The sequence below is a fragment of the Typopeltis vanoorti genome, chromosome 21 (genome assembly GCF_054136105.1).
Source record: "Typopeltis vanoorti isolate ZY-2024b chromosome 21, IOZ_Tvanoo_1.0, whole genome shotgun sequence".
Lineage (NCBI taxonomy): Eukaryota > Metazoa > Arthropoda > Arachnida > Uropygi > Thelyphonidae > Typopeltis > Typopeltis vanoorti.
Genome location: NC_143569.1, coordinates 97,468,338 through 97,481,661, shown reverse-complemented (window position 1 = coordinate 97,481,661; position 13,324 = coordinate 97,468,338). Strand labels below are relative to the sequence as shown.

Genomic DNA, 13,324 nt, shown 5'->3' with positions numbered 1-13,324 from the left:
TGCACATATCTTATTATATTTTGTTCCCTGACGATGGTAATTTGACTTTACTGAAATACTGGAAGTACTGATTAAATTTATTTTAGTTAATTTAATAGAATATCTTCTAATACAGTTATGAAAATATGGGATTAAAATATAAATTATTTACTTGGATAAGTGGGCTGGGAGATGGGATTGGTATTTCAGGGGCTGCAGCGATTCTGTCAGATTTAAGGAGACCAGTAGTGTATTGAAAGATCAATCCTTGGATTGCTGTTTTTCTATCTGTCAATTAATGATATAGGGAAGAATTTCACAGGATTGTTATTATGGGCAACTCCAAGGAGTCTTTAGACTGATCAAGGGAGGCCGCAAATATCATGTCAAGAACAACTATTCACCATTCACACAGTATCTAACATACTTTGCCTTGAACTCATTCACAGTCATGGCACCCACAACAGACTCTGGCAGCTTATTCCACTCATTCACCACTCTCCAAGTAAGAAACCTAGCTATAACACTTGCCCAGTTTCCATGGATGGTCACTAGTCCTCCCACCACCAGTCCTGTTCTCAAAAATATCCTCTGAATTAATCTTATAGAAACCCTTAAGTAATTTTAATGTCTCAATCATATCACCCCCTTTTCTGCCTATCAACCAATTTCTGCAACCGACAAATCTTCAACCTGTTCTCATAAGGTTCATTCCATAGACCTGCTATCATCTTGGTCACTCGCCTCCAGATCTTCTCCACCTCCTCACCATCAAGAAGAAACCCTGCTGCCTAAATCTGGGCACAGTAGTCAAGATGGGGTCTTATCAAGGCTCAATACAGAGGAACAATAACTTGCTTGTCTCTGCTCTTCAAAGTATTTTTCAGTAACCAAGTGATTTGATGAGCTGATTTAGCCACTTTTGCAATGTGCCCTCTAAACTTCAATTCCCTCTGCACCAACACTCCCAAATCCCTGGCCTCGTCAATCTCCTGGAATACAGTTCCACCAATGTGGTATACTGCTGCTAATCTTTTCACCACATTAAATTGACATCCATTCTCCTTAGCCCAGTCCTCCAATCTATCCAAATCATCCTGCAAAATTTTGACATCATGTGCATTCACTATTGCCCTACCAACTTTGCATCATCAGCAAACAAATGAACAGTTCCTCACAGATCCTTTCCTATATCGTTAATGAACAAATTAAATAGTAGTGGTCCAAGAACAGAACCCTGTGGCACACCACTGGTCACAGGCCGTCTTTTGGACTCTACTCCTGAATAAATTACTCTCTGATATCTCTCCATCAACCACCTTCCTATCCATATCACCAACCCTATATCCATCCCCATATGCTGCAGTTTACTGATTAGAATTCCATGTGGTATCCTGTCAAAGGCCCTAGCAAGGTCCATCGCATCACTGTAAACCCATTACTCTTATCCAGTTCAGCCATCACTGTGTTATAAAACGTGAGTAAGTTACTGAGGCATGATCTACCCTTCACAAAACCATGATGTCGCCCATACAGTATCCCATTTTCATCTACCCATTCCTGTATTTTTCTCTTGACTACTTTCTCCAAGACCTTGACAACTCCTAATATGCTGATCGGTCAGTAATTTTCAACACCAGTCTTGGAACCTCCTTTATGCAGTGGAACTATTTTCTCCTCTTTCCACCTCATCGAGACTAACCCAGACCCGAGACTCAAATTAAAGAAAATGGTCAAGGGCACTGACAATTCTTTAGTCGCTTCACGTAAGACCCGAGCTGGTATACCATTCAATCCCACAGATGTATTCACATTAAGGTTTTGTAATAGACTATTCACCTCCACTTCATTCACCACCATTCCCGTATAAGCTATTGGTTCCTTCATTCCTGCAATATCACCACCTGGATGATATACTCTTGCAAAGTGCTTGCTCAGTAATTCTACTATATCAACTGATTCAGTTACCTCCCTACCATTGGCATTCCTTAAAATCATTCTGCCATATACATTTTTTCTTTTACTTGTAGCATATTGAAAAAACTGTTTGAGATTCTCTTTAGCTTGTATGGCTAATTCCCTTTCATAATCCGCTTTTGCTTTTCTTACCACTCGTTACCCTTCTGGCCTATGCTTGATACCATTCGTGTGCCTGCAGATCACCTTTCTCCTTAAATTCCCTCCACAGTTGTTTCTTTTGTTGCAGCTCAAGCTTAATGGTGTTAAGCTTGAGCTGGTAATGGCTTGTCAGCCATTACCTCCTGTAAACACTCCTTAACCACCTCCCATGCACTGTCAACATCCAGCCAGTGGCATATTTAGGTATAGGCCTGGGCCTAGAGCAGCAAATTTTGAGGGGCGGTGGAAATTTCTGGGCTCTAATTTTTGTAATTATATTATTTATATTATGAATTTACGATATAAATAGGTTATGCATGTAAATCAACATGTTCATTAAATATGGGGGATGGCACTTTCTGCGGGCCTAGGGGGGGGGGGGGGCAAGAAATACCTAAATACGCCACTGCATCTAGCCCTTGCAGTTTTACATGCCATGGCACTGAACCAAGCAATCTCCTAAGCTTGTCATACTTACCTGCCCGGTAATTCCACATATACATAATTAATTGAAAATTCCACACATTTAGTCACCTCCCAGGTCAAGATCTTATGATCACTCTCACCAATTGGTGGCAATGTGGTCATATTCATTACAGTCAAATTCTCAGATGCAATTACTAGGTCAAGCACTCTCAAACCCCTAGTGTTTTCCATTACAGTCATCCCACGACTTACGTCCGTTCGAGTTACATCCTTTCAAAGATACATCCGTGATCCCATAAGGGAATAAACAACATTTTTGATTATATATATATATAGGACCTGAACGAAAAGTGCATACCCCCTTAGCACTGAGACCATAACCACTAAGGCACTAAATCTCTTCAACATGTTGAAGGAGAAAGCAGAACCCGATTATGACTACAAATTCAACACTTCTTCCAGTTGGTTCATGAGATTAAAGCAGTGTTTTGTGCTGCATAATGTGAAAATATATGGGAATCTGCAAGTGCTAAGAAGGCTGCCAAGAAGTTTGTGGAAAAATTGGATAAAATTATTATGGAAGAAAATTATTTGCCACAGCAATTATTTAATATGGATGAGACATCCTTGTTTTGGAAAAATATGCCCGAGTAGACATTCATTCACAAAAAGCTGAAATCTATACCTAGTTTCAAAGCTCTTAATGCCTGCATTATGATTCTGTTACAGGTAATGTGGCTGGATATAAACTGAAACCATTTGTGATATGGCACAGTGAGAATCCATGAATCTTCCAAAACATTAGAAAGCATACTCCCAGTTCATTATCGGAGCAAGAAGTCATGGATGACTCAAAAATTGTTCGAGGATGCCTTATTCAACTGTTATGCGAGTGAAATGAAAAGCTATTCTCTGAAAGAAAATGTAGAATTTAAACTTTTATTAATTCTAGATAACACTCCAGATTATCCGTCTTGTAAGTCTTACAGGGGTGATCCTTCAGCAAGTTCAAGGTTATGTTTCTCCCTCCAAACACTTAAGGCTTATTATATACGGACAACTTTTCACAATCCATTTCTGCCACTGAAGGAAATGACCACTCCCATGCAATTCTGGGAAACATTCAATATTTTTCATTCTATTAAAAATATTGCTGTGGCTTATGACTGCCATATGGAAAAACACATTAAAAGGTTTGTGCATGATTTTGGAAGTTTGTAATAGTGAGCGTAGCAAACAATCTGAATCTTGTAGTAATTGATGACGACATAATTCAACTCATTCAAAGTTCCCCTGAAGAGTTGACCAATGAAGAATTGGTCGAACTGGAGGAACAACTATTGCAGAAGAGGAAAACGAGAAAAGGAAGAGGTAGTTAAAAATTTACAGTGAAGGGTCTTGAAGAAGTATTCTTTGCAGTTAGCAATGTTTTCAAAAGAGCTGAAGACATGAACCCCAATGTTGAATGCTACTTATTAGTAGAAACGAAAGTGTATGATGTGTTTGCTTGCTATGAACAAATTTATGATGAAAAGAAGAAAAGGAATAAGCAAAACTGTACTGTGGCAGTAACACACAGTACAGTTTTTTAATAAGGTTTAAAAACTAAAATGACAGTGTACTTATTACGGTTAAGTCCCTAACCCCCCATAACACTGTTGATTTAATGTATCGACTTACGTCCTTCCGGACGGAACAGAACCCGGACGTAAGTCGAGGGATGACTGTACATGCTGTCTCAGATAGTTATCCCTTAATAACTGCATAAAATCCAATTCCTTCCTCCCATGTGTCCTCTCCTCCTTCCAATCAATGTCACCATAGTTGAAATCCCCCATAATAATTGCCCTCCTTCCACTCATTGCGTCTATTTGCTTATGCATACTATCTCCACCATCTATTCCATCACCTGGTCTATAGCAGCACCCAACTGTATATTTTGTTTTGCTAATCTCAAACTCACACCAAACAGCCTCAAATGTGCTCTTTTCACTATCAGTGAAAAGACACAACAGGATATGTTCAGAAATTTGCAAAGATAGCATCCCTGATATTTAGGCACTTATAAAATGATTTGTATAGACTGGAACTGTGGGCAAATGAAAATGGCTATCCATTTGTTAATAAATGTAAAGTTAATAATACACTGGCATGATGAGATTTTCAATGGCACATTGTATTGGTGGGATTATGCTTGGAGAAACTGATGAGACCAGAACCTCAAAGTTATGGTGAACAGGAAATAGATCAATATAAGAGCCTGTTAACTTCTGAAAGGGTGTTATTATAAGATTTTGAGTGATGGAATTTTTACATTATATGGAATGTGGTGAAAAGACAAGGGAATACTTATAGAAGTTAAGTTCGTGTGTGATTAATGAAGGAGTGACAGCTAGATTCTTCTCACACAGAGCAGTGAGTGAGTAGAACAGATTATATATATGTGATTTGATCATACACACATACACATATATATATGTGTGTTAATTATAAATAAGTTAATTATTAACTGGAAGTTAATTATAAATAAATATATATTTATTTATTATATATATATATATATATATATATATATATATAGAGATATATTACCTCTTGCAGTAAGACCAACTTCTAATAAATTAATGACTTGGCTAAAGAGTTTCACTGTCAGGTTGGTTGATAAGAACTCTGGAAAAGCACTTATGGAATCAAAAACAGTATCCATTTCTAATTTTGCCCCAAATTGTTGAATATTTGAAGGTAAATGAGGAAACCTCACATACTTTTCATATTTTGTGGAATGAGATTTACGGTAAAAATCTTGTTTAATATTATCCAGATCAATTTTATTTTGTTCAAAACTGCTTTGTAGCTTTCTTACAGCTCTGAAAAACAAAATGCTATTATATATTTATCTATATATATATTAATATATGCATATATATATACATTATATAAGTGCAGACATATATACGTGGGATAAAATATTATCATATTATTATTATTATTACAGTATTATCAGAGACCTCCAGGGAATCAAGGCCTCATCAAGGGCGGCCGTACATCACATAATTAAAAAAACTGTTCAATTCACTCACTGCTCTGTGAGCGTATAATCTCGAGCTCACCCCCTTTCTCTAACAATGTATAAACTTCCCTTCCATGGATGTCTCCTTGTCATCCTCCACCTTCATATAACAAAAATTTTCACCAACCAATATCCTATAATACAGTTTAAGAAATTTATCAATCTCTAACAATCTTTCTCCTGTTTATTATTGCCTGCAGTCCACATACTTCAATCTCTTCATATTGGAGGCTTAATGGATTATATACAGCACTCAGAAAGGATTAAAACAGAATTTAATACTTTCTATATATTTCGTCTCAGTAAATGAGACATCTTCAGGGATTACAAAAAAACTAATGTAACATCACAAACAAATAGCACACAATACTAAGCCCAACCACATGGGTGACACTAAAGTCCTATCTAGGTGGAGCGCCCTCTAAGGGCAGTTGTAGGTGGCCTAGAATGTAAAGTGGTACCTCTGGTGATAAGAGTTTCCCAAATCTTAGGAAGCTTAATGCAACCATATTTGTTGAGATTTGGTTGGTTCCTGAGAGCTGCTGCTGATTCTAAGAAAGGTCTCTCTATTTTGAATTGGCTGTGGTGGAGCATGGTGGTTTTTCCCCATGTGATCCTGTGGGTTGTATCCAAGACATGGTCAGCCAAGCCTGACTGACTATAGTTGTGTTTGCAAATATATGACCTATGTTCCTCCATGCAGATAGTGACTGATCTGCTTGTCTGTCCAAAGTACACCAGTTTACATGAGCAGGGTACTTTATAGACTCCAGGTACTGAGAGAGGAGGGAGCTCATCTATTGTAGAGCGGATAAAGGTAGCAAGTTTGCGGTGTGGCTTAAATGCTGTGTGTAGGTTGTACTTTTTTAAAATCTTGACTATTTTTTCTGATGTTCCACGGATGTAGGGTATGGTGATGGCATTTCTGAACTCTTTCTGAAGAGAAGACTGAGAGAGGGGGAGGAGCTGATTATTTTTTTAATACTGTGATCACTGTGGCTATTGGAAAGGAAAGTGTTGTGTATATGGTCAAGCTCAGTGTAGGGCGGTTCCACTGGAACAAAGATTGTGGGCTCTCGGTAAGAGTTTTAACACATTGACCGGCGTAATGTTAAAAAATTTTGTGATCCCCAGGCTAACTTCTTTTTGTTTTACAATTTGCTGAAAGTAACATAAAATAATCATATTTTATGATTTTTTTATCTATTTCATGCAGCTAAATAGATTTGTTAAGTGCAAATCATGTGTGCAGTGCATGGCCTAAGAAGAATTTTTTTACTGACTGGGCCGAGCGGTGCACACGTGATTCGCACTTCACAAAAGGTCAAACTTGCATATCTATGAAGCTTACGAACAGTTATATGCATTCGGTGTTTTGTCCGGTGGAATAAATTTGTTATAGTGATAAATATTGTTATAAATTGCCCTAATATGGGAGACTATGAAAGAGAGCAACGTCATTTAGAAGCCTTGATAAATGAAGTTCTATCTGATGACGAACCATACGAATATTCATCGGAAAGTTACAACGGAAGTGATCTTAGTTCTGTGTCTTCGGATTCTGATTCTCTCATTGCTAGAAAGAGAATAAAAGTATCTACAACTGGTAATACCGAAATTTTCGCAGATAGTACATCTCGGTTTACTGCTGCTCATTCTGTAGAACAAACAATTGATGATGTTATAAGAAATCTGCATTTGACTAATGATTCTTCCTCAGATGAAATACTTGGACATGTGAATTCAACCAACCTACAATGGAATGAAATTACAGGTGATATTCTAAAACATTTTCAGTTTATAGATAATAATTTTGGAATAAAACAAAATGTTATTGAAGAAATGCACGATAAACAGCCTGTAGACTTCTTTTTAGTTTGTTGATGAAGGCCTGCTGGACCTAATGGTGCAAGAAACTAACAGATATACTCTTCAAAAACTCAGTAAGACAATTTTACCAAAAGCATGGATAAGAAAATGGAAAAACACAAATCCCAGTGAAATGAAGATATTTTTTGGTCTGCAAATTTGGATCAGTTTAGTGCAGATGCCAAAATTAGAGTGTTATTGGTCGAATAACATCCTCTATTCTACAGAAATCAAACAAGTTATGTCAAGGAATCGGTTTGATCTTCTTCTCAGTAACTGGCACTTCACAGACAACTAGGGTGGAAATACTTCTGAAAGACTTTATAAAATTACACCTCTCATAAATCATATAAGAAAAAATTTCCAGAAAATAATGACGCCGTCGAGTAATATTTGCGTTGATGAAACTTTAGTTCCTTTCCGAGGTCGTCTTGCCTTTCATCAGTACATCAAGAATAAATGACACAAATTTGGCATAAAACTATTCAAATTGTGTATTGAAGATGGATATACATAGGCTGTTCAATAAGTAATAAGACTAATTTTACTGTGCCGAAACCACTCATCACAATATAATTTCTGTGGAATAAAGAAACGTTGCTGTATGTATTAACAAAAGAGGTTGATAGATGACGTATACGGGATGATGTGCCAGAGTGTCACGTGACTAAACACAAGTGCTCATCGGCATGCCTACGAGGTGCGACCAGTACTTCGAAATGGAAGCATTCTTGGAACAGCGTTATGCGATTAAATTTTGTGTGTGTTTGCAAAAATCGGCATCGGACACTTTTAACATGATACACGAAGCTTTCCACGATGGAGCAATGTCAAGGGCAAGTGTTTTTTGCTGGCTTAAAACTTTTAAGGAAGGAAGGCAAAATGTGGAAGATCTTGAACGTGAGGGAAGACCTTCAACGTCCATCACAGAGACAATGATCAACACAGCAGCGATTATCATCAAGCACGTCAAAAGGAAGCGTCCATTGCTGAAGAATGGCTTCTTATTGCACCACGATTATGCAAGGCCACATATTGCTGGTTGTGGACGTTTTGCAGAAGAACAACACAGATATCCTACCACGTCCTCCATACAGTCCTGATCTCGCACTGTGTTATTTCTAGCTGTTTCCTCAGCTCAAGAAGCCACTAAGAGGCTGACATTTCAAAAGCAACAAAGCATTTGTAAAAGCTGCGAAGGAGGTTTTGAAAGAACTCTCAAAAAACGGACTCTCACATGTGTTTAAGAAGTGGATGTAATGTTGGGACAAATGCATCATGTCTCACAGTAGTTACTTCGAAAAAGACCATGTAAATGATGACGATTAAAGATAATCTGTTTTCTGTATAAATATAGTCTTATTACTTATTGAACAGCCTACGTACATATGATTTCAAGATATACTACGACGCAGAAAAGACCAATACTACTATTAGCGTTCCAACTTCAATTGTTATGGGACTTTGTGAGAATCTACTTGACCATGGATGCACAATATTTGTAGATAATTATTATACCGGTATTGACTTAGCGCACAAACTTTTGAATAGACAAACACACCTTGTAGGCACTTTGAGAAAAAATCGAAAGGGAATTCCACAGGATGTTACCCAGAAGAAATTGAAAAAGGGTGAAATAATTGGTAAAGAAAGTGACACAAGGGTGGTGGTAATAAAATGGTGTGATAAACGTGAAGTGCTTATGTTATCAACAGAACACACAAACAAAATGAAATCCCTTACAGGAAGAAATGGTAATGAAGCGCAAAAGTCGGAAGCTATTATGGACTATAACAAAATCAAAAGTTTTATTGATCTATCCGATCAGGTAAAAGCCTATGCTTCTTGTCTTCGAAGAAGTGTGAAATGGTACCAAAAACTCGCAGTTGAAATTCTTTTAGGTTCTGCTGTGGTGAACGCTTTTATAGTATATAAGCAAGTTGAAATATGATGTCCTCACAGCACTTAAGCCTCTACACACACAGACTTCAATCTCTCCTCATTATATACATTCCATAATCTCAATACAGGAATATCCTGGTCATAACTACACATTAAGTTTAGAACGCCATCATATAGCGAATTTTGTTGTATAGGGAATCACCGTGATTTTTCACTTACGGATGCATATAATGCTCTCGTTATCATTCAGGGAATGAGAGGTGTGATTGAAGTCTGATTAGCAGAATAATGAATTACTGACTATTTAAAATAACTTAATAAGGTCATATTGTGTGTGCATGAATAACATAAGTAAAGCATTAATTTACATAACACAAATGAAAAATTTAGAATAATTTCCAAACATAAAAGTTATTCTGAACAGCTTGGCTAAGGGAACATTCTAACCAGCTTGGTCATCAATCTATACTATTAAAAGTTTTTCCATTTTGGAAACAAGCATTGCACTTTTCATTTTATCTTTGTTTTTAACAACTGTTACAACAGTAATGTGGGGTAAGTTTAGCCTGTGGTCTATCACTTGAATGTGTTTGGTATCAGTAGTCTTGAAAAAGTAATAACTGGTATGAAACCTAACATGGAGAGGTTTCAAACTAAATTATGATGGGAGGAAAGGTGAGAATCTGTGTGTAAGAGCAATAATGTTATGTAACTATAATAATGGGAATAGGCATTATCATGGAAATGGTTATGAGGAGAGAATAATTTCGATTTTGTGTTTGTCCAGTTCAGACCCACCAAGCACATGCAATGATGTCTGCATAAAGAAGACACTAGATAGGAACAGAAATCTGCAATTAGTCCAACTGTGTCACACAGACTACAGACAACAGTATGCAAAAAAACACAGATAGCTTATCATGTCTATACATGAATGGTAGGAGTATCAGAAACAAAGGGTCAGAGTTTGATATTGTTGGTTGATATGATGGTAGCTCAGATTGCAGGCATTAGTGAGACCTTGTTATCATAAACAGACATACTATCATAAACAGACAAACGATTTTGAGGAAGGATCAGGGGCAAATGCTGATCATGAAATTCACGCTTGCTCTCGTTATCATTCAGGGAATGAGAGGTGTGATTGAAGTCTGATTAGCAGAATAATGAATTACTGACTATTTAAAACTATGTACAGGTAACCCTCGTATAACGCGGATGTTAGGTTCCGCAGAAATGCCGCATTATATAAATCACGTTATGAGAGTCTCAGATAACATAGAAAAAGTAGGATTATGTTCCGAAATCGTTTTTTTTTTTTTAATTATATAAACAACAATGACATATCCAACAAAAAATATATTTTTATTTAATTCAGGTAATTCATGTAAGTTAAGAAAACATATAAACTATGAAACAAATACAGAGTATAAAAATTACAAATTGCACTTAAAGTTCATTGCACATAATGCATAAATGTTTTAGGCAAAATAAAATAGTGCATATTTTAATCTTTCATAGCACAAGGATTTGAGGATTGGTTAATAAACACTGGTTTTGTCATGTAATCACTGATGCATTACTACAAAACAGTAGAGTAATTCTATCTTTGGAAACTTTGAATCCATGAGCTGATCTTTCATTTTCCAAAATATAGGTACATTTTTGCACTTTTTTCCAATATAACCCAGATTCATCCGCATTGAACACCTGGTCTGCACTATAAATGTTTATGAACTTTGAGACTTTTTTGTTTAATAAGATTACCATGCAGAGAATACCAGATCCCACTTTGTCTTCTTTTTATAGATTTTAAAAAGGCATTTGACACTGTTGAACATAACACAGTATTCCAAGGCTTTACTAGAACAAGGCGTAGAAAAAGCATACATCCAACTCATAAAAGATATCTACAAAGAAAGCACAACAAATATCACCCTTTTCAATCACCCGATTAAAATTAACTTAAGTAGAGGAGTAATTCAGGGTGATGTCTTATCACCATCTCTTCACATCTACTCTGGACAGCATCATTCGAAAAATTGACATGAAAGATGGAATAAACATTGATGGTGAAATATTAAATATCCTATTATTCGCCGATGATGTGGTATTAATATCTCACTCACCCAAACTCCTAGAATCAATGCTGAATAACATAAGCCAAAACTGCCAAAAAATTGAATTGGAAATACACCCTGACAAAACAAGATGGATGAAAAACAAATACCGTAAAGATCATACAATCACTCTAGAATCCCACACCATCGAAAAGTTGAAGAATACATCTACCTCGACCAGTCCATAAAAATGAATAATGATATATCAAATGAAATAGCAAAGAGAAAAAGAGCTGCTTGGAGAGCCTTCAACAAAATAAAATCAACAATTACCAACCAAAACATAGATATAAACATAAGAGCCCATCTTTTCAACAGTCACATCTTACCAGCATTAACTTATGGCAGTGAAACATGGAACACAACTTTAAAAGAACAAAGCTTAATAACAACTCAATGTGCAAGAGAAAGAAGAATTTGCAATATAAACAAAATAGACCACGTAAGACACACAGAAATCAGGAAGAAGTCTGGACTCAGAGATATAATAAAAACAATCTACAACAGCAAAAGAAGATGGGCAGGACATCTCGCCAGAATGAGAGACAACAGATGGACAGTCAGAGTTACAAACTGGTATCCGAGACATACCAAAAGGAAACCTGGAAGACCAGCCTTAAGGTGGGAAGACCCAATGATTAAGAAAGTTGGAAGAAAAAGGAGAAGGAAAGCCCAAGACAGGAATAGCTGGACTCTTTATGACCTGCAGTCATGGAGAAATCCTGACTGAAACCACAGGTCCATCAAGGTAATCAAAGTAAAAGATTACCATCCATAGGAATTTTCTTTTTAGGTGCAATCTTCTATCAAAATCATTAGAGATTTCTCCATTTTTCCATTAGAATATCACATACATGAGCAACGTGCTTTGCACTTATCGTTGACCCAGCAATAAACACTTTCTCTGGTTTTATGTTCATTTTGTTTGATTGTTCGAATTGTTGATTCATTTAAATTCAAAGTCCCTGCAAAAACTCCTAGTTTTTCTCCATTTTTCAACCGATCCAAAATTTTGAATATTTTTCTTTGAAAGAAATTAATTTTCTTTTCGATGTTGGTTTTTCCCTTTCATTGCAGTTTGTGGCCATTACTATAAAAATATTTTTTTACAGAAAAAAGCAAGCATTACATATTGTATATAACTCACCAGAAAATAAAGTGCTCAGCTTGAGATGAATACACTTATGATTTTTAATGCACTTTCCTGGCAGAAACGAGGACAATGTTCAACAATAAACGTTTTATACGGTAAACAATTGAGATAAAGGTGATACATGAGTGCTAAAGGGTATTTCCCCTAATATAAATTCGCTACTTATAATTACATGCGGGATACAGGCAGACTCAAGTTTAACGAAGATAAAATTTGATTTTTAAGTACCGCGGTGAAAAACACATGAAAAGATAAAGGGTTACTACAATTTGTAGACCGTGTTTTTATCAGAACTGTGTTGTATAAGTACTGCATTCAACAAGGGTTACTACAATTTTAGACCATGTTATATCAAAACTGCGTTGTATAAGTACCGCATTATACGAGGGTTACCTGTATTTAGAAATTTATGTACATATAATCATACAAATACAACGTTTATTTTACAAATGATATTCTATCTTTTTCAATTTAGCTACTTGAATACAAATTCTACCTTACAGTTCTTCTTTATGAATTGGTCAATAACATCGTCATAAAAAGTTGGTTGTAACTTAATTTTCCCAATTAACACGCACACTTGTAAAGGCTGGCTGAAGCTCACTGGCTAGAGCTACTTTGACTGCATATGGCCCATGTTTAAGCAACAGGGTGAGATGATGTGGAAGGAGCAGAAATGGCTATGCA

General features: G+C 36.3%; 1 protein-coding gene across 1 annotated transcript in view; it reads right to left on the bottom strand.

Moving 5' to 3' along the window:
- LOC150095132 (apolipoprotein B-100-like) overlaps positions 1–13,324 on the bottom strand; it is a 297,535-nt gene that overhangs the window by 62,047 nt on the left and 222,164 nt on the right. The window contains exon 15 of the mRNA XM_090411200.1: positions 5,116–5,390. Coding sequence (XP_090267326.1) covers positions 5,116–5,390 — 275 coding nt within the window. The remainder of the gene's footprint in view (positions 1–5,115; positions 5,391–13,324) is intronic.